Raw genomic sequence first — 22,355 nt, 5'->3', positions numbered from 1 at the left:
GTGTGCCATATATTGATACCAGAGAAGTTAGCAGATAAAGTTAAAGATAAGTGCATTGCCTATCAGAAATTCACTTCACATGAATATCTCGTGAATAGCAAATTTGTAAAGGATAGGTCTGTAAATGTAACTTTGTTAGCTTTTTAATACCTTCCCCCGAGCGTTATAGACCTTTCACAAGATGTTTCTACATAGAACCCTAAGGCTCTTCACTGGTTTTAAAGATATTTAACAGGTTATTTAAATTTTTTTCTAGCGATTAAAGTGTTTACAAGCAAATTATTACAATTTTATCATGATCTTTTTTTTTTTTAAATTAAAGGCACAAAATGTATGCATTTTCCAAAGAAGGGTTATATATTTTGCGTACTTGCATTATCCAAAATGTTTCCAACAATGTTTAAATCCAGCGAAATCAGCTATTTTAACCAGTGTAACAGTGTCATTGTGTCGCCTTGTCAATGATGTCATATCCTTGTTGCCATTGAGTAAATTACCGTCATTTACTTCTTTAGAAACCTTGGAAACGCCAAAGACGCTTTAATATATTTTGTGTTTTATCAGAAAAGGGAGCAGTTTTTTGGAAACCTTTATTGCCAGAAAACGAATAATTGTTAAATAGCTCAACACTGTTAGTCTCATTGTTTGAATCTCTTTTTTTTCTTGATTTACCAGCGAGTCGCGTACCATGCCACAAAGACGACACTATTCTGTCAAGTGGCAAACATCATAATCAGAAAGAGCTTTATTTTGTAGCAACAGTAATACTGAATTGGATTTTATTAATTTAATTGCATCCCATTTAGCAACAAGTCATCCAGCTTTTATTAATATGATATTCTAATATCGATCTAACTTACTGTAATGTGCAACAAGTGTCTCATACCAGCCACCGAGCGAACACAAAGTAACATTATAGCATCACTTTCAACTCAATCAAGTCAATTGTATTTTTAGTGTGATCGTTTTGATCAAGTAAAATAAGGCTGCGTAACCCTACAATTTGAATTAGTTTCAGCTTGGTTTCAGTTTTTGAGTTTTAGTTTTTAGATTTTTCATCATATCGACTTTTGGTGCAACAATATATTGTCACAGTATATCGCATATCCATGTATTGTGGATAGTGACAAACTGTATTGTGTATAGTTCACTTAAAATAAAACATTTAGTGTAAAATACTACATTCAACTATATGATGTTGAATATAATGTATAATGCAATGGGGGAATATTTGTGGGTCCTGATAATGCAATCTCTATAGCCCCTTTCACACTGCGATTCCGGCAAATACACGGATAATGCGACCCGGCATTTATTCCCGGGCCGCTAGATTTGGTCCATTCACACTGCCAGCGAAATACCGTAATATGTGCACTTTCACACACAACACTTAACGGTCCCGGGTCGAGTTGACACGTGACATCCTGATGTGACGTATAATGGCGAGCGATCTCAGCTTCAGCGCGGATAGTAAGGAGCTCCGTGGTCTCGACTTGTGTCCAGTTTGCAAACATTTCTGCTTGTTTAATTTTAGTTTCTTTTATATACGAACACTCTCTGCGTTTAAAACACCGACTAGCTCTTCTGCCACTGCAGGGTTGTATTATTGAAAAAACAAGCTCTAGGAGTCGCACAATAACTACGTGGAGACTTCTGATCAACAATGTTGATATTTGAAATAATCCCAAAAAAACACCCCCTTCATTGCACCGCCCCCAAAATGCATGAACATGCAATGCAAGAGTGTATGTCTGTTTATCATAGCTGAAGCAAAGCCAAATAATGCTTCGCAAAATATAAAGGGAAGATGACGAATGAATAAAAAGAACAAAAAATTAACATTCAGTACACAAGAGATTCAGTATACAAGAAAGAGCTGGTTGTTAGTCGCCAGCAGCACACCAGCTTCAGACAAACAACGACACTCAAAACTGTCCTGTTACCATAGCTAATATTACAACAACAGCATATCTTGGTCCTGTGATGCAAAACCTCACGTTTTACTCGTTTTAATGTTACTCACGTATGAAGCAGAAGGCCTTCCTGCTTGGGTCTCTCCAGCACTCAGAAGCTTTTCTACCTTCAAACTTTTCTCTTTTGTAATGTACACTGAAAAAATTATTTAGAAAAAAGTTACATGGTTGCCTTAAAATTTTGTTGAGTTCATTGAATTTAAAAATTTGAGATAATACAATGAACATTTTTTGAGATTCGACAGCCTTTATTAAAATATTATTAAAAGATTTTGTAACCATATTGGGTAATTGTGTGTGTTTTATTTGTGATGACGCAGTGAAATATGCCAAATAGTGCTATTTTCATGATTTATCACATTTTTTATGTGGTGCAGATACAATAATATTTTGAGTTTCTATTTATTAAACAAATTCCCTTCAGTGTATCAACTCAAATTTAAATAAACTCATCATTTTAAGGCAACCAGGTTACTTACTTTTTTAAGTTAAACCAACACAAAATTTTACAGTGTAGCAATAAAAAAATGGCCTCGCCCCCCTTATTTGATATTCTCAGAGGAGGGATTTATGTAAATATTGGAGCTGCTGATGTCAGCATGTCTGAAGGAAAAGGCTGTAGTTCCCTACCGGACGTTTGCTGTAGTCCTTAGAAATAGTTTTCTTTAAAAGCAAATATCTCCCTTTGCTTTAAACTTTGGTCATTGGAACTTTGCAGATGTTGTTTATGCTCAAACAGCAACATTACACAATAGCTAAAGTTTGAAAAGTGAAATCGTGTTTTACCACCCCTTTAAGATGATCACTATGTGTCGCCGAGCTTGTAAGCAGTATGAACGACAAATGCTTGAATAGGGATAGTCCTCATTTAACACTAGTGTGGGATCTAAAAATCAGTGCCAGTTGCAATCCTTTTTTTTTTTTTTTGCTTGTGATTAGACAAACACAAGCTAGTTTTAAGGCTTCATGCGAGACAGGATTTAGCTCTCCATGTGATAGCTTATGACCTGAGCATATGAGAGCAGAGGACCTGTTGATCCAATCATGTGGGGATTCACACTAATATGAAGTAACACCTTTCAGTAAAGCTGAGCTTGGGAGACTGCCTTTGTTGCATAGTGATGTTTGCAGTGACAGCCAAAGCATCAAAGCTCGCCCTGTAATCATCCAAAAACACCCACCCCATGCGATAGCAGCGGACATCTGGTGTCACATCCGGTGACTTTTTAGACACAGACGGCTTGTTTGTGTGCATTGTCTTTATAAGCCAGAACATTTATTTGTTCGTTGTCATGTTTGTTAGATATGCGTTTATGTGATTTTTATGCTCAAATGAATGTTTCATCAAAAGTAATTGCTGCGTCAAAGCATATAGCTAATTTCTATTTATTAGACCTCTGTAATTGAATACAGAACACCCACAAGGGAAACTGGAAATGGCATTAGGCATTATTAAGGGTTTTTAATGAAATGCAATCACGTAGAGACTAAGTTAGGCATATCATACATTGTTTGTTATCATTTAATGTGTTTTTCCTGAGGTCTGTTTGTAATGTTATTTTATTATTTTGCATGTAAAACATATTTTAGTTTTGTATGACTATGTCCACTCTCTCTTTCATTGTGCCTTTAAGGCTTTTATGTTCACTACCATAAAAAAGTTTGGGGCCTGTAAGATTTTTTGCAAGTTTCTAATGCTCACTGTGGCTGCATATATATGATACAATTTCTTTAGAAACTGTGATAAGTTAGAAGATAGAAAAAGTTTAGAAAATTTAAAAGAGCATTTATTTTTATTTTATGTTTTACTGTCACTTTGGATCCATTTAATGCATTCTTGCTAAATGAAAGTGTTTATATATAACTTTAAAAAAAGAGTTGAAATGCTCTTTTAGCGTAGGTTTTGATATAGAATGTAGAAATGATCACTTTGGACTAGAGTTTTGAGTTTTATAAGTAAGTGTGTTTTAGTACATTGACATTGTTTTCATTTCCAAAGATCAAGGAAAGTTTGGTAAGAAGTAAAATTGATCTATGCTGGCTGGCCTGCTGTGGATGTGATAAGTTTGGATTGACAGTGATGTGAGTGGATTAGAAGAAAGTTCCCTTCTATTACTGCTCACTGAAGTCATCTTGACAGCCCAAGCATATACATGCTAGCCTTTAGCCGTCATTAGAGAAAGAAAAAGAAAAGCACAGCTCTGCTTTGCCACTACAGACTTCTCAAAAGCTGTGCTGGAATCAAATCTAAGGTGTATTGGAGATTTTCTGCGAGGTTGATTTATAAGCAAAGTTAACTGTGAGATGCTGCTGCCACTTGTAAAGTTTATTTGTGTTTGTGTTTATTTGAGTTTTATTTCTAACTATTGAGTATTGTGTGTCTGCGTACATGCGTGTGTGTGAAAGCATCACTTGGCTTTAGTTCAGTGAAGTGATAGGTCTACTCTCAGTGTGTTGTAATGACTGAATTGCCTTAGTTTGGCTTCTGCTGCTTATGAATAAACATCTTTCAATCTGAGAGCGTTCTAGTCACTCCTTTTATTTCTGTTGTCCACTCCACATCTTTTTGTTTTCCATGTAAATCTTACCACCTATACAGAGTTATGAATGGTTGCTGGGACGTTTCTGTGCAGTTGTTGTGAGTGTTTATGAGGAAGTTTCTATTTAGGTGTTCTGAAAGGATCCTAGGTGGTTGCTTACTGTCAAAAGAACTTACCCCCTATATGATATACTGGGGCCACAAAAAAATCATACAAATAAAAGTATTTGTAATAAAAAAAAATTCTTAACATACGAATACAGTTAAGAATATTTTGTAAGAATATTCTAAAGACAAAACTTAATGTTCTCAAAAAAAAAAGTTTAATAATCTCCAACTTTACAACATAACAGTACATACTTTTATAGGGTTGTGCATGAGTACTCTGAAGTGATAACATTGATCGATAATGTAATGACTATTGGTATGGTTATAATTTGAAATTCAGTAATAACTCTAAAAATCCAGTTAACCTACTATATGCACGCTGCTTGTGTGGATGAAATCAATTTTGACCGCAAAAGATTAAAAAGACTATTTGTATTTGATTGTGTCATGTTTGTAACTTTTCACAGCATTTTGCCTGTTAAAAATATGTTTGTTTTTAATGCTATTTTAAGGTTGGGTAGAATTAAATGAATGGCAAAACTTAGCATTTTGTTTGCATACCCCTATGTCACCGCCAGAGGTATGCATATACCCCAGTTTGGAAACCACTTGAGAGAGCACAAGAAAAATCGAGTAAAAATTATGCAATAGGCTTGAGACAGTCTCTTTAAAAAAAATACATGGCACATTAACAATAAGAAACTGATTATGAACTCCCAATCAAGGTGAAAACTCCCGGTGTGGTGAAAATATTGTGCGTGCTTATTATGATTATTATAGTAATCTGCAGGCAGCGTGAAAAGATGGCCTTTGAGCTTTTTTCCCATCGAGTCTTCATCAAAATTTGCCATACAATCAGAAAACACGTCTTATCCTTTTTGTATTTTCTTGACACATTATTCATACATTATTAAGAACTACTTAGAATTTCAATAAGTAAAATATTCAAAATAATATACAATAACATTGCACAGCCCTCCTCAACAATACTCCCAATGTAATTCATGTCTGTTGGAACAAGTTTGAAATACTTGGAGTTAGGTGTTCTAATCCTTCATGAGCAATGACTGTAGACAGTCTTTATATACTGTAGTTTCTGATAGTAATATGCTCTTATAGGGTTTTCTTTTGGCAGAATTATCTTAAACAGCCAACAGTGCGTTTTTGTTTGTTTGTTCAGCTGACTAGCTGATGACTTGTTTTTTTAGTTTTTAGTTTTTTTTTTTTTTGAATATGCCATATGTTGTTGTAGACTTGTTTGGATCCACCTTTTCTGGGCAAATGTAGCATTGCTTTTTTTTGAGCATGCTGGGCACTGGCTCAAGATGTGATGTTGTCAGGGATTTCTTCAGTGATCTGGGACAGATTGGAAACAGCTGCTCTGAGGCTAACGGAACTGGAATTATCAGGCATTGAGTCTAAACGATGTGATTAAAAAATAGATCAGAAAAGAGAGATTACTCTAACTGTTTCATTATGTATTGTGATTAATCAACTTATTATTGAGCACGTCTGTGGTGTGATGTCGTCTGCAGTGCTCATATTTTACATCCCTGTTCTCTTTAAATTGGTCATTCATTTAAAGTGATAGTTCACCCAAAAAACCCTTGTGTTTTTTCTAAAGCTGTATCATTTGTTTCTTCTGTGGAAGACAAAAGGAGATTTTTGTATAATGAAAAAATGTATGGAGGCACATAAGTCTAGAAAAAGGAATATTTTAGGTTTGTAAGATTTTTTTTAATGTGTCTAATTTTGTTTTAGTGGTCTACAACTGGTTTACAGGCATCAAAGGTTAATAAAAAACAGTTGAATTTTTTTCGTAATACATTGCACATCACCACAGTTTTCAATAGGTGCGTTTACATGCACGTTCTTAAGCCGATTTATGCCCAATAAGCCGACAATGAACATGGTCATGTAAATGCGGTAACCCGTTTTCTTTTATCGGAGTAATGTCATAAACGGCGTAAGCATAAACCGGTTGGGACAGGTAGTATTTTGCCTCTTAATTCAATTTCGTGCTGCATGTAAACGCATTAACCTGCTTTCTGTTGGCTTATTGAAGTGCGCATGTGTGATAGGTGACAAAAAAGCGAATTTAGAGCAGATTTAAACACATCGGACATGAGCGAGCTAGCGTTTTGCATGAAATAAGGACATATCACAAACGCAGACTCCTTTTGACCCAGAAAATTGTAAACATGTGTTCTTCTCATCACATGCAGCAGAAGTAGGAGAGGTTTAGTCAAAACGTCAAAACACTTCATAACTGCATGAGGGATAATATGAGCCGTAAATCTCCCGCTGACACAGTGCACGCTTTATTTAACATCACAACTGACGTATCATTTGAAAAACATTTGAGTCAGATATATGGACATTATTATTTTTGACGGCACTACAAGGAAATAACCCGGTTTATAAATAAAGTCATGTAAACGCGGTTTACTTGCGTTGTCCGTTTACTGGTTTGCATGTAAACGGGGAAAACTGGTTATTTCAATAAGCTGATTTTTTGGAGTTATCAGCTTACTGGTGTGCCTGTAAACGCACCCATTGATTCTCAAAAAAACGAATTCAAGTCTCTCTAAATCCCTCCTTTTGGCGAGCCTGCTCTGCTCTGATTGGCCAGATTTCAGCTCCAGAGGCTTCCTCAGTCCTCAGCAATTGTACACACTGTAAAGACAAACTATGACGTTGATTTTACCATATCAATCCGAGCATTAGTCGGATGATGAAACATGGTTATTCAACTCGAACTGACTTGGCAAGGAGGACTTGAGCAGGATGTTTCTCAGTGATACATTTGACTCGCACATCCCTCAATTTGAGGTACATTATGAGATTTTGCAACTGTAATTCCTCACCATCAGCATTAACAAGAGTATTTCCATCAACAAACCCATGTGTATATTTATCATTTATTAGTGCACATGTGGGAACTGTATCAATAATGGTGCATATTTAGCCCACGTGAATGACTGATGTAACATCAAAGTTTGTAAAACAAATCTTGCTCCATCCTTTTTCTCTATTCAAAGTAGTAAGAACGACAGACAAATAGACAGTTTTAGGTAAAAGTGGCCCACAGATGCTTAGCAGAAGTATTTCAGTAAGACAGTAATAAAGCGAGGTAGCCAGACACTTACACAAAATAAAACACAAATCTATGAATTTTGTACATCCGGTAGAAAATATATAAATAATTACTTACAGGTTGTGATTCTGAGGAGCAAGTTGGTCCAAATACTACTACACAAACTGGGTACTGACCCATCTTTCCAGAGCAAGAGTTTTGCGAATCCCACGTTGAAATGAATTTAAGAAGTAGTCGTCAGTAAAATTATGTCTGAGAGCTGGTCAAGTTGGTCCTGAGCGGACAACGTACAACATAGGCGGACATTATGCGAATATCTTATCTAGTAGAACCATCACAAAGTGGGATTAGACATAAAAGCGACTCGTCTAGGCGGTTCAGATTCGTTTTTTAAAGTTTTTTTTTTAGACAATACCTTTATTTATCATGCACTTTTCGACTTTACTACTTTGTAGAATGTTTAAATTCACTGATAGCTATTACACACTGCATGAAACGGAATATTAGAAAAACCATAATAGGGGCACTTCAGTTTTTTTTGTCTTTTATGCCTACCAAGGCTGCATTTGTTTAGTACAATATTGTGTGTAACAGCAATATAATGCATCCTAGCTCAATTCTGTCTGTAAACTTTTAAATGGTATTGAAAATTCACAGTAAATGTACTTTGTAAATCTTGTGCTATATTCAAAGTCTTTTGATGCCATATACAATAGTGAGAAAAAGACTGAAATGTAAGTATTTTTTTCTTTCCAGTGAAAATATTGCCCTCCACCATAGGAGATAAGATGTTCAGTAAATAATAAAATAATTTTTTATCAGATTTTTCTTAATCTAATTTTTTTCAGTCAAGTTTGGTTGCTCCTTTTGTATTATTTTGATAATCTATTTTTTTCTGTACTGATAATCAATATGGAGAAAATGCCTGACAGGACCCTTTGCTTACTCTGCAGAGTTAATTGATTCTCACTGCTGTTCTGATCAATTTCATTTCACACATCATTATGTCAGCATAAATATTGTCCCACTGTGCCCACAGATAAACGCTGGTCTTTAATTTTTTGTCTTCTTTTAAAATGTTATCTTCGCACCTTTCAATTCATCTTCACTGCTGGAGCTACAGAGACCGTTAATGTGTTAACAAGAATGTGACCTATTGTTATTGTCCTCTTTATTTAGCCGAGGCTTTAATTATAATCCTACATTCATTCTGTTTGAAGTCCATTCCTTCAAGCGTTACAGTAATGTCAGCATTTGTGGAAGCAGTGTTTTTCATAGCCTGTGTTAAAGGACATTATGGCTTTGAGCAATTTTAAGAGGTTTTAAGAGGCTGCTTGTGATGCCACAAAGCAGCTAAAAGAATAAGGTCACCTACAAGCTTTCTAAGGGTTTTTGTCCTTTTGTTTGCTAACTTCGTCCTTCATTTTTCTTCACTGTGTTCTGATACATGAAGACAGAAATAATAGGGTAGACAAAGGTTTTTCACTTCAAAAATATTCACTTTCACTTTATATTCATGGGTTTTTTTCAGCAGAAAGAAAACGGCAGTCAAATGTTTTACACACTTTCTTATGATCTTAAAAACCTTTTGACCTAAAGGTTTAATGTTTAAAATGGCTGATTTTTTTTTTATAGTTATGCTTTTATGAATCTGACAAAACAGTTTAAAGATTCAAAAATTGAATTCTACCTACAAAAGGTTTCTTTTTTTTTAAATGCTGTTCTTCTTTCTATTCATCAAAGAATCCAAAAATGTATTACAGTGGTATCCACAAACATCTTAAACAGCCACGTTTTTAACATTGATTATAATAAGAAATGTTTCTTAAGCTTTGCCATCACAGGAATGAATTACATTTTAAAATATATATAAATAAAAAAATGCTTTTTTTTCAGCTTTTTAAACAGAAATCATATTTCTGTTTTTACTGTTTTTTTGTCTGTTAAATCTGATCATGGAGTTGACTTTGGCACAGGGCCGGCCCTGACCAATTTGCTGCCCTATAGGCAAGATTTTACTTGGTGCCCCTTGTATAAAGGTTAAGCACAAACGTTACATGCTATCAGTCCAAGTTGTGGAAACACCAATTAGATAAACTTCTCATTCATCACTTTACCTCTGTCTTTATCCCCTTATTCCTTATGTTCCCTGCATCAGAGCGCTTCTGTCATTTTGACACAGTGAATTTGGCCATCCGTCATAAATAATCAGGCAACTTTCACTGTATCTGGCGCGAATGACCAAGCACACTAAAAAAACGAAAGCAATCCTCTCTACATTAGATGCGCAAGAGGCGACGCAACACAACACACATTCCCAACGTTAAACTGATCATGCGTTCTATATCTGACAATAAAGCACTCGCTGGGCTGGGATTTTTTTTGTGTTTGGTAATATTTCAAATAATATTCATAAATTAATTCCATTAATAAAACCTTAAAAATAATTTATTTTTGCACCCCTATGGACAAGTGGCGCCCCTAGCTTTTGCCTACTCCGCCTATGCCGTGGGCCAACCCTGCTTTGGCGGAAAGCTGAAGCTGATTGCTGATAGGGTGTCCAAATCAGTGGCGCTTGCACAATCTAATTAGCCTAGAAATCTAGACGCACCCTAGCGGCAGCAAATTTAATTTGCCCGCAAGTGTGGTCTAGCAACTCTCAATACCTATCTGAGCTGTATTCCTCAGAATCTGGACGGCCCAATCACATCGTGTAGGCTATAGAGTCGGCGGGCGGGGCCATAATGACGACGGCCGAGTTGCGTTTGCGTGCTTCTAGTAACACAGAAACTGGCGAACGGCGGCGGTCTTTCGAATCAGCTCTGTCCGCGCCACCGGAAGACTTGGAGTTAAGCTTTTCTCTGAGAAAAGAACAAAGAGCGGCACTGAAGTCATTCTTAAAAAGGGAAGATGTGTTCGGAGTTTAGCCGACCGGATAAGGCGAAAGTTTAATCAGTCAGCGAGCTCCCCTTCACCGTCGTTGCTCCGGTTGGTGTAGCGCTATCCTATCGCGTGCAGAGGGAGTTTGAAAGACAACCGTTTATCCCGCCCCTCGGATTGAGCCCTGTCTATGGTGAGTTTCCAGACCAAACATCTTGATGTGGGTCTGGCTTGTCAGGCTACAATCTAATCACATTTGAGAGGGAAACAACAAATTAAGGGATTTTTGAGAATTATTTTTTTAGAAGTAGTAACGGGTACTTACGGTTATGGATAGAAATGTAGTGGAGTAAAGAGTACAATATTTGCCTCTCAAATGTACTTGAGTAAAGTCATGAGTACTCCCCAAAAATGATTCTAGAGTAAAGTACAGATCCCTCAAAATTGTACTTAAGTACTGTACTCAAGTAAATGTACTCCCTTACTGTCCAGCTCTGGTTATATTTATGCTTGAAGAAGAAAAAACATTTTCATGATGTGTGTCATATGGAAATCCCTGCTTCACAGCACAGAGTAGAATTGGTCATATGTTTTCTTCTCTTTCCTTTCTCTGGTGCTGTTCTGTCTTTCTGGTGGTCCCATGTTAATTTGAGTAGCGCACCGAATAGATGAGTGCAGATTCTCTATATCTGCCTCTTAGTGCATGGGAGTAGCAAAGGCTAATTGAATAGCATAGCTGTAATAGGCTAGATTAAATTTGCCTTGCCCTCACTGAAAACCAATTAGGAAAACGGTGAGGAGGGGTGGCCGCCTTCTAGACTGACACTCTCTGCGTCTGCAGAGTTTAACAGGACTAGGAGCCGAGCAATTCGGCAAATGTTTGCCTGGGCTCACAGGATTCATGACCTGACCCCAATACAAATGGCCCCCTGGTTGTTGGGTGGGAAAAAGTCTTAGCCATATTCACAAACAGCCAAACACGCTAATTAAAATTGATAATGGGGAGAAAACAAGCTCAGCTCCACAAATCTGACAAAATGCGGGATTTTTAAGGCCCTTGTTTGTTTAGAAGTTAGACATTGAGCCAAGAGAAAGAGGCAGTTTTGTGGTGCTGAACTGGCATGATGGCTTATTAATCTGCTCTGATTGTTTCTTATTTTATGGTAATCGTTTTAGATTTAATTTATTATTGAATTCATGGACCTGGCTGGGACAAGTTTTGTATATTCCAGATGCTTAATAAGTTTTAATAAGATAGTAATATTTCTCTAATAATTAAAAACAACTCTCAAAAAATGTTTAAGCATATATTTTAGGGTTTAATCATGACTCATTGAGTTATCCCTAATATAATACTAATTATATTATTATATACATATTTCAAATGTAAAATTGTACAGTTATAAACTCCAGCTGAGTGGATATATCGTTAAAATACATAATAAAATTCTAGTCTTTTAAATGGCAAATAATGTGTGTTTTCTTTGCCAATAATTGAATTTATATACTTTAAAGGTGGGGTAAGTATTATTTCGAAACTGTTTTACATAACGGACTCGGGCTGAGTCCAATAACAAACTTGTAGCCAATAAGCAGGTAAGGGGCGTGTCTACTATTGATGGTGAGAAGAGAGGGCAGAGTGCAATTTATTATTTAAAAAAAACGATATATGATGGACATTAGCTGAGAACTAGTATATGCTGGCTTCTGCTTGAATATGCTGGTGTGTCATGTTCGCTTGTTTGTTCATTTGCGATCATATTGTCGCTCACTTCAGTGATGATAAAGGCCCATTCATTTCCACACTGTACCGTAAAAATCTCCTCAGTGTTTCATGCGTCAGTTTACAAAATGTGTCCGACAAGTAAGATACTATACTCCTTATATATGTTTGTTTCCTCTTTTCATGATCTACACTCACCTAAAGGATTATTAGGAACACCATACTAATACAGTGTTTGACCCCCTTTCGCCTTCAGAACTTCCTTCCACCACATCCCAAAGATGCTCTATTGGGTTGAGATCTGGTGACTGTAAGGGCCATTTTAGTACAGTGAACTCATTGTCATGTTCAAGAAACCAATTTGAAATGATTCAAGCTTTGTGACATTATCAAGCTTCGTGGTGCATTATCCTGCTGGAAGTAGCCATCAGAGGATGGGTACATGGTGGTCATAAAGTGACGGACATGATCAGAAACAATGCTCAGGTAGGCCGTGGCATTTAAACAATGCCCACTTGGCACTAAGGGGCCTAAAGTGGTAACAAGGCATGATGGGTCCATGCTCTCATTCTGTTTACACCAAATTCTGACTTTACCATCTGAATGTCTCAACAGAAATCGAGTCTTCAACTGTCCAATTTTGGTGAGCTTGTGCAAATTGTAGCCTCTCTTTCCTATTTGTAGTGGAGATGAGTGGTACCCGTTGGGGTCTTCTGCTGTTGTAGCCCATCCCATCAAGGTTGTGCGTGTTGTGGCTTCACAAATGCTTTGCTGCATACCTCGGATGTAACGAGTGGTTATTTTAGTCAAAGTTGCTCTTCTATCAGCTTGAATCAGTCGGCCCATTCTCCTCTGACCTCTAGCATCAACAAGCCATTTTCGCCGACAGGACTGCCGCATACTGGATGTTTTTCCCTTTTCACACCATTCTTTGTAAACCCTAGAAATGGTTGTGTGTGAAAATCCCAGTAACTGAGCAGATTCTGAAATACTCAGACCAGCCCGTCTAGCACCAACAACCATGCCACGCTCACAATTGCTTAAATCACCTTTCTTTCCCATTCTGACATTCAGTTTGGAGTTCAGGAGATTGTCTTGACCAGGACCACACCCCTAAATGCATTGAAGCAACTGCCATGTGATTGGTTGATTAGATAATTGCATTAATGAGAAACTGAACAGGTGTTCCTAATAATCCTTTAGCTGAGTGTATTTAACCCTTATCTGGTCATAATTGTAATATATCGTTAGTTGGACATGTACTTGTGTACTATAGAGTTGTTCATGAGAGCGGTTTGTGTTTTTGTGATAGAAGGGTAGACTTTTTCATTGAATATTTAACCTGGATTAGTACCAGAGATTCTGCCATAGTCGTTGCCTTGGTTACGTATGTGTGGGGCCAAGCTATCAAAATAGGGGCGAGATCCTTTTGGGGGTAGGGGCGTGTTTGTTTTGGTGATTTGAAATAACAACAACGGTTACCAGAAAGCACTTACCCCACCTTTAAAGCATATTTAAATAAATCGTATTGAAATTATTATTATTATTATTATTATTATTATTGTTATTTGTCAGGCGTTGGTTGTATTACATGTGCTCGACAAAGGATTAGAGAAACAAGATAGTCTTTATCATCCTAAGGTTTGTCTAAATGAGACTGATTATCAAACGAGGAAATTAACTAGCAAATCAGGCAGACAAAACGGTAACAGAACACAGAAAAAAACGAAACCAAAGCAGATTACATGTGACATATTTATTCTTATATTGCCAGGAGTCATTTTTTGTTTGAACTGGAGGCTGTCCTTAAAGCACCGCGAAGTAGAATAAACAGTCTAAGAATCATTGTTTTGTATTACTCTTATGTAATTGAACTTGTCTGCCGAGGACTATTTTATAAATTCTAAAGGTAAACACACTGACGGTGGATATTTTTTCTTGCTCTCTTTCAGCCCTTTTCTCTTTTTTTTCTGCCTGATCATTTATTCTCTCCCTTTTGAGGGCCACTGATGTCCAGATGTCTGTTTTTGTTATGGACGTTAGTGTGGTGGTTGCTGGAGGGGTGAGCTTGTGTTGCCCAATTGCCTGTTGGCGGGGTGTAGGAGCCATGCAGCTGGGGACGTGTTGGGCTATAAATACCCTGCTGCTCACTCTCTTGAGGCCAATGGCTGTGCAGTGCACTAGCTCTTTCTCTGATCTACAGCAAGTCTTTCAGCATGCAGCATTTGAAAGGTCATTGAGTGGTCAGCCATGCAAATGATGGATCTTAGACAACTATGTGATTATACTCTCTTATAAAGGTTCTTCAGTAATTATTTGGAGTGCATTCGGTTCTGCAAATACATTTCAATAACATTTTAATCTAGGGTCTAATTCTTAACTAGTTATTAGTATGCATATTACTAGGATATTGGCTGTTTATTAGTACTTAAAAAGCACATATTAATGAATTATTCTGCATGACCATATTCTACACCACTAAATCGTAATGCTGGTTCTGATAGAAAGGTGTCAGAATACACAGTGCATCTCAGTTTGTTGCGTATGGGGCTTCATAGCTACAGACTAGTCAGGGTAGCTGACCCCTGTCCACCACCAAAAGGGCCAACAGTGGGCATTAGACCTGAACCACGGAGCAATGGAAGAAGGTGGTCTGTTCTGATGAATCCCATTTTCTTTTACATCATGTGGATGGCCGGGTGTGTCGCTTACCTGGGGAACACATGGCACCAATGGGCAATGTTCTGCTAAGAAACCTTTGGTCCTGCCATCCATGTAAGCATTGTTGCAGACCATGTACACACTTTCATGGAAACGGTTCCTGGTTGCTGTGGCCTCTTTAAGCAGGATAATTCAAAAATGGTTCAGTAATGGTTTGAGGAGCACAACAACGAGTTGACTTGGCCTCCAAATTCCCCAGATCTCAATCCAATCGAGCATCTGTGGGATGTGCTGAACAAACAATTCTGATCCCTGGAGGTCCCACCTTGCAACAGGACTTAAAGGATTTGCTGCTAACATCTTGGTGCCATATACCACAGCACACCTTCAGAGGTCTAGTGGAGTCCATGCCTTGATGGGTCAGCGCTATTTTGGCAGCAAAAGCAAGACCAACACAATATTAGGTCATAATGTTATGCCTGATCGGTGCATATGGCATACCCAAGTTTAGTAGATTCATGTCGTACAGTGTGATTTGTAAGGATCTTATTTGTAGGATTGAAATCGCACAGTCTGTAGCAGGCATAATAAGGATTGGGCTTCAGGATGTAACAGAGAACGTTTTTGTTTTATTTGCGGAAGTTTGCGTGTCGGCTTGATAGAAGTTCATCTGGAGTGGGCCACATTTAGGGCGAATATGATGCGTGTTACAGTAGCACTGTCAAATCTGGCTACTGGGGGCCTGTATTATGGAAGCTCGTTTCTGCTACAGAATAAAAAAGGAATTGCATGATGTAAACTCACAGTTGTGAGTTATAAAGTTATGATATAAAAACTCCCAATTCTGAGGGGGAAAAAGGGTCCCTTTTATCCTCAGAATTGGACTTTTTTACTCACAATATATCTCACTATATTGAGATAAGTCATAAGCTTATTATATCACGCAATTCCGAGAAAAAAAGGCAGAATTATGAGATGTAAACTCTCAATTGCAAGAAAAAGTCTGAATTGTCATATAAAATGTCGTAATTACGTTTCTTTCTTTTTCAGTGGTAAAAACTAGCTTCCATAGTGTAAAACACGCTTTCATATATTTATTTTTTTCCATTTAAGGAGGAGTAAAATTGACATATGAGGCCAGGTTGGTTTCATATGTTGGCTTCAGCAACCAGATGTATTTACATGTGTCCAGTGTCATCCGGAATGCTTTTTAAACCATCTCCTGAAGTGGTTTGAGTGGTCAGATTTAAATCCATCTGAAAAGCATTTTGGAGGGCATTTACACCTGGCCTTTTTACAATCGGATAGCTATCCATTCAGAGAAAATACATGAAGTGATCAGGCATAAACAGCCCCATTTACTGTTTTTGAATCTTGTTTGTTCATTCATTTGCCTACTGGTTTGTTTGGACCAACTGAAGGATTGTTTTCAGAAAATGTCATATGAGCCATGTCAAGACAGCACAGACAGATTTAACAGATCCGTTGTGACACAAATACCGACTTACATACGAACACACACACACACGAACACACACACACACACACACACACACACACACACACACACACACACACACACACACACACACACACACACACACACACACACACACACACACACACACACACACACACACACACACACACACACACACACACACACACAAGCACACTTAGTCAACATATACCCAACCACAGCCAAAAGACAAGTGAATGGAAGCTTAACACAACATGCCTGAGGGTCAGCAGGCTTTTTGTTTTCACATACTTGTCAATGATCAAACCATTTTCCCCTCGCAGCTATTCACACTGCAGTCTAATTTTAGCCCTGTAGATTACTCGTGGTTCGTTCCCTCAGTGTAATGTTTCTGAATCTTCTTCAGAACAAAGGCCGCCCCCCGTTACACCTGACTGCTGCCATGAATTAGTAAACACCCTTTTTGTTCCTTCTGCTTCCTGTGATCTGAAGGGCTAAGCTAACTGTTAGGCTAATTCACCTATCCTGGTCATTTAAGAGCGGACGCTTAGGCAGGTGTGAGTATCTGAAGATCTCAAATGCCATATATGTAGGTACTTTAAACTGAAACTTTAAACTGCTGAGTCATTACATGGATGTTTTTGGTGCTTTTATACCACATTAGTTTCTTTCATGAAGTATTTTGCACTCTTGTCAAATGGCATCATGGATTAGTTCAGGCTGCAAATATAGTCAATATTAGTCTTTAATAGTCACAGATTTTTGAGTGCTAGTCAAACTATTTAATTTGATTATAAATTATATATAGTGGAGTCCAAAAGACTAGAACTTTAGTGAGAATATTATATTTTCAAATGTTTAAACTTTTATTATTATATGGGTACATGACTAATACGAGTGTCCAATATCAAAAAGAAGGAAAGTACTTTAAAAATATATATATTTTGAAATCATTGTCAAGGGGGTCAAGCCTGATTGAGTTGAGATTCGCAGTAAAGGTAAAGACATTTGTGAAACACACTCTAAGCAGTTGACCAATCACATCATACTTGTCCAGCCAGAAAATCAGAGCACAAGGAGGTGCTTTATATAGACCAGAAATAAACTGGGGTATGCCCCAGAGCATTGTTAACCTATAGTTGGCTAACAATGCTTTGGGGAACAATGATTTCAAGTTACCAACATAGTTGATAGATTTTAATTATGTTTCCCCGAAACCATAGTTTCAACCAACAATCGCAAACAGTGTCACAAACTTACTTGGTTGGAACTATAGTTCTAAGCATAGGGCATAGCTTTATGTTATATGACATGTGGACTTACATAGATCACGCTTTTGGGCACCCGCGATGAATCGAACAAAAAAAAAAGCTAAATGACAGGGAACAAAAACAATGAAGTGGTCCTCAGATATTTAAGCCTTTCAGTAACTCAGAGCTTTTAGTGAAGTCTGGTTCAGCTCCTGTTTTAGTATTCATGTTATCTGACTAACAGCAGCAAGCAAGATCATCTGTGCATGTGTGTTTGTTCATTTGCAGCAGTTTAATATACCCACATGCATGTTTTCATGACTGTTTGTTCATTGTTTTCTTTACATTCAAACTGAGCAGGTGTTAATGTTTTTGTATGTAACCCAATCCAGTTTATGGACACAAACACACACACACATACACATGAACAAACAGACGCGTTGATAAGCTGCTGTTTGCTTGCCAGAGTAGTAATGGCCCCTGGTAATGTGTAAAGAACCTGATGATGGTGTAATGTTGCTTTGTACTCACTGGCCACCTGCTAAAGTCAGGCCTTACAGGAAACCAGCACTGTTGACAAGAACCACAAAAGAGTCACTCTGCTAACAAAGAAGACGCAGTGTAAACACGGACATACTGGCTAGCTAGACTATTTAATAGTAGATGACATGCTTGTTTAGCTGTAACGTTCATATTTTTTCCTGCATAAAGTAAATCACATTTAAGTTGATATTTTCAGTTGAAGTGACCTTTAATAGCAAAGTAAAAGTAAATTTAGTACTGTGAAAAGCTTTAACATTAGCTTTAATTAATATGCCACTTGTCTGATATTTCATATTTAATGTAACATTTATACATTAAGTGTGACACAAGTATCCAAATACTTTTGGGACATGGGATAATGTTATTTATTTATTATTTATTTCTATATTCATATTATTTAATAAGATACCTTTATGCATAATGTACATACATGTTTAAACATGGGGACAGTCAAATTCTTTACAGTAAAAAAAGAAATATTGTGAAATATCCATCCATCCATCCATCTAAATATTTATGTATTTTTATTTCTGTGATTTCCAGAAACTGCGAAATGAGGTGCTTCCACTGCATTTATCTGAGTTATCGGCCCAGCATGTGGAAGCGTACCGACTGCTAGAGGACAGGAAACACAAACTCTCACCCGAGACCGCCGCCCTCTACCTGCTTCGACAACAGCACAAGCTTTTGGTTAGTCTGCATGCATACGTTCTCCTAACCGTATGGCAATCATGACAAAGACTTTGTGTTTGTTTTATTGTTTAAGGGTTTTGCTTCGGGAAAGTAAAGATGGAGAGTGTGTTTTGTTCCTTGCATAATGTTAAAGCCTAAATGAATGTTTGCTTAAATTGGTTTTAACACACACTCTTATGTGGATATATGCATATATCCCACTGGAGATTGTTTGGAAGTCTTCAGGCTTCTCTTTGATGCGCTGGTCTAGATGTAAATGCATTGCATTGCTTACATACACACATCCGCTTATATTCCTGTCACGTCATGTTTCCCAGTAGAAGCTCTCCGTGAGTCATCAGGTTTCCCATTTCTAGCTTTCAATTCTGTAAAAGATGTGTTGTCCAGAGAATGCTGGATTGATTGTAATGAATTTTGGCCCAAATGTATTTATTTATAATGATTTATTGTATACAGGTGAATATTTATTAGTAGTAAAACATTGAATTATGTAGTGCACGACATCTTTTATTGCCATTGGCTTATATCACAAATACAGTGGCATTCACATTATAACAATATAATTGAATATTTGATTTTAGGTAGTGTTGTTTCATGTCTGTTCTCATACTAACATATCATCATCTGATCAGTCGTGTGGCATGTTCGGTCTCACATTCTCTTTTTGTTTTGAACACTGTGGATGCACAGAGCTGCAGTTCCTCTCACCTGTTAGTTGCTTGGAAACAGAATTTTTATAAAAGCAGTCCATTAGCTTGTTATTTTTCCTGTTTTGGTGTGTCACATTTTTGGGGAGGTTCATTAATTAAAAATTAATGAAAACCTTTCTGAAAACGGCGTCTCAGTGCGGATGAATCTAATGTTTTGAGGATTATCACTGTTGGCTGTCAATCACCAGGTGTGGATACTGTACTTCAGGATCACAGATTCTACATCTTGGAAGTATGACCAAAATAATAATTTTCATCTGAACAATTAAGTAACATGTTTGCCGCTTTTGTTCTGACCAACTGAGAAAAAAAAACACTACATTAAATCACGCTACCAACGTTTATTTAATCTAATGATCGCTTCATATTACATCAAACCATGCAAATTATTATTATTGTTATACTTTGTTCTCAAATTGTTAATGTTAACAATAAATGTCAGTATTGCGTGACTACGTGTATTTAGTGTGTATTAGAAGTGTAGATTTAAATTTCCAGCAGTTTAATTTGCTTTTGGTTTTGACTACGGGTGAATCTCCAGTTGAAGACTGTTGTTTAGAACTTTCTGGATTGCAATCTGCCATCAGAATGATACATTTATTTTAAAAAAGTAATATTGTAAAGTTGTGATGTAATGGAATTAGCAGTATTGTTGTATTGTACAGTATTAAACAGTATTGTCGTATTGTGACTACATCCAAGTGAAATCAAAATTGTGAAACAGTTCTGCTGCTTAATATTTTTTCATAACCTGTGATGCTTTTTTTTATAATACTTTGATGAATAAAAAGTAAAAAAATAAAAAAGAAGCAAATGTTTTAAAAAAGAAATATTTTGTAACAACAATATACACTACTGGTCAGCAATTTGGGGTCAGTCATTTTTTTTATTTTTTGAAAATAAAATCTATAATTTTATTCAGCAAGGATGCGTTAAATTGATTAAAAAAAATTGATAGTAAAGGAGATTTATAGTATCTGAAAATATGTTTTTATTTTGAATAAATGCAGTTCTTTTGAACCTTTTATTCATCAAATATATTAAGCAGCAGAACTGTTTCCAGCACTCATAATGAATCATCATATTAGAATGATTTCTGAAGGATCATGTGACACTGAAGACCGGAGGAATGATACTGAAAATTCAGCTTTGCATCACAGAAATAAATGATAATTTAAAGTATAATACATTTAAAACCAAATATTTTAAATTGTAATAATATATCACAATATTAAAAATTGATCTGTATTTTTGATCAAATAAATCCAGGCTTGATGAGCAGAAGACACTTACATTACAAATAGTAATTTGTCCGAACTTTTGGCCTGTACTGTATAAGTGTTTTTTAACTGCAGAGTAGAGTGGGGACTTGGTTCTGACCATCAGTTGTTGATTGAATGGAGGAAGATCTGAATGCAAGTTTGCGGTGGATTTGAAGAAGGAAATGGATGGGGTGTAAGCAGAGTACACACGACAAACACATAGAATGCTATCTTGGAATTGCCTTTATGCAGTTTAGCCTCTGAATATTGTTTTAGAATATTATAAGGAAGGAATTCCAGTGAAGTCACACAATTAGAGCCACTTCCATTTTTCACTACAGATTTTAAAATGGGGCGCTGTAGAGCTGGACAGGGCTCAGGCTTCCTCTGCCTTGCTTAGTGTCATGATACATGCCTGCCAAAATCATACATAAAATTTTATTATATCCTGCTCACTTTACGACTTAAAATAGTTTATAGTGCACAGTTTATTATAGATTCAGCTTATATAGAGGTCTATGTTTTAGAGTAATATTTTGGTGGGACAGACACTTCCCCACCTGCCCTTACAGACGAGCCGCGGCTGCTAGTGACTATTCTAAGTGGCGATGTCCATCAGGAAGTATTGAACTCGTCTCAACAGGGTCATGAGAGAACTCTCTACACACACTTGCATTCATATATCAGCCCTGGAAACGCACACGTGCGCGCACACACACACACACACACACACAAACACATACACACACACACACACACACACACACACACACACACACACACACACACACACACACACACACAACTTTTTACATTTTCAAAAAATATTTAATTTACTATGTTTATGAATCCATTTACATTGTGGGGACTGCTGGCTGGTCCCCACAATGTAGGAGATCTCAGGTTTTTATTACATTGTCCCCACAGTGTAATATAAACACGCATACACACACACACACACACACACACACACACACACACACACACACACACACACACACACACACACACACACACACACACCTCAAGTATCTCTTATCATCAATAGTGAAGGAGTGTGATATAGAGCCTGCAGGTGCACATAAATGTACACAGGGTCCACAATGAATGCCAATAATGGGTGAAGTAAGATTCCTTACCAGACATAATTTTATTAAAAGTACTTTTTGTTCACATGACAACAAATTCAGTTTTTCTCTAGCTTCATGTTAAACTCTTAAAAATAAAGGTTCTTTATTGGCATTCATGGTTCCATAAAGAACCTTTAAAGAAACATATTTAAAGAAACTTCTTTGAGTGTTCCAAAATGGTTCTTTAATGGCATTGCTGAAGAAAGAAAAACGAAAAACTTTTGGAACCTTTATTTTTAACTCTTTCCCTGCCACTGTTTCGTTCCGTCATTTATTAGACAACGCTTCCCTGCCATTGGTGGAAAT

The 22,355-nt window shown here is 36.9% G+C and overlaps 1 protein-coding gene across 37 annotated transcripts in view; it reads left to right on the top strand.

Annotated features, from left to right (window-relative positions):
- The window catches only part of rimbp2b (RIMS binding protein 2b), a 200,214-nt gene that overhangs the window by 18,504 nt on the left and 159,355 nt on the right, over window positions 1-22,355 (top strand). For 36 of the 37 annotated variants that reach the window (XR_010897538.1, XR_010897542.1, XR_010897541.1 and 33 more), the window contains one exon: window positions 18,798-18,944. Coding sequence is in view for 28 of the 37 variants with exons in the window: in XM_067413427.1 (XP_067269528.1) it covers window positions 18,798-18,944 (147 nt within the window). In the remaining 9 variants the exon portion in view is untranslated. Of the gene's footprint in view, window positions 1-18,797; window positions 18,945-19,866; window positions 19,890-22,355 lie in introns of those variants that run through there. The other variant, XM_067413451.1, reaches the window with a different exon arrangement.

This window comes from Pseudorasbora parva, chromosome 13 (genome assembly GCF_024679245.1).
Source record: "Pseudorasbora parva isolate DD20220531a chromosome 13, ASM2467924v1, whole genome shotgun sequence".
Classification (NCBI taxonomy): Eukaryota; Metazoa; Chordata; class Actinopteri; order Cypriniformes; family Gobionidae; genus Pseudorasbora; species Pseudorasbora parva.
Note: the sequence above shows the minus strand (reverse complement) of the source record. Positions and strands in the feature narration are given on the sequence as shown.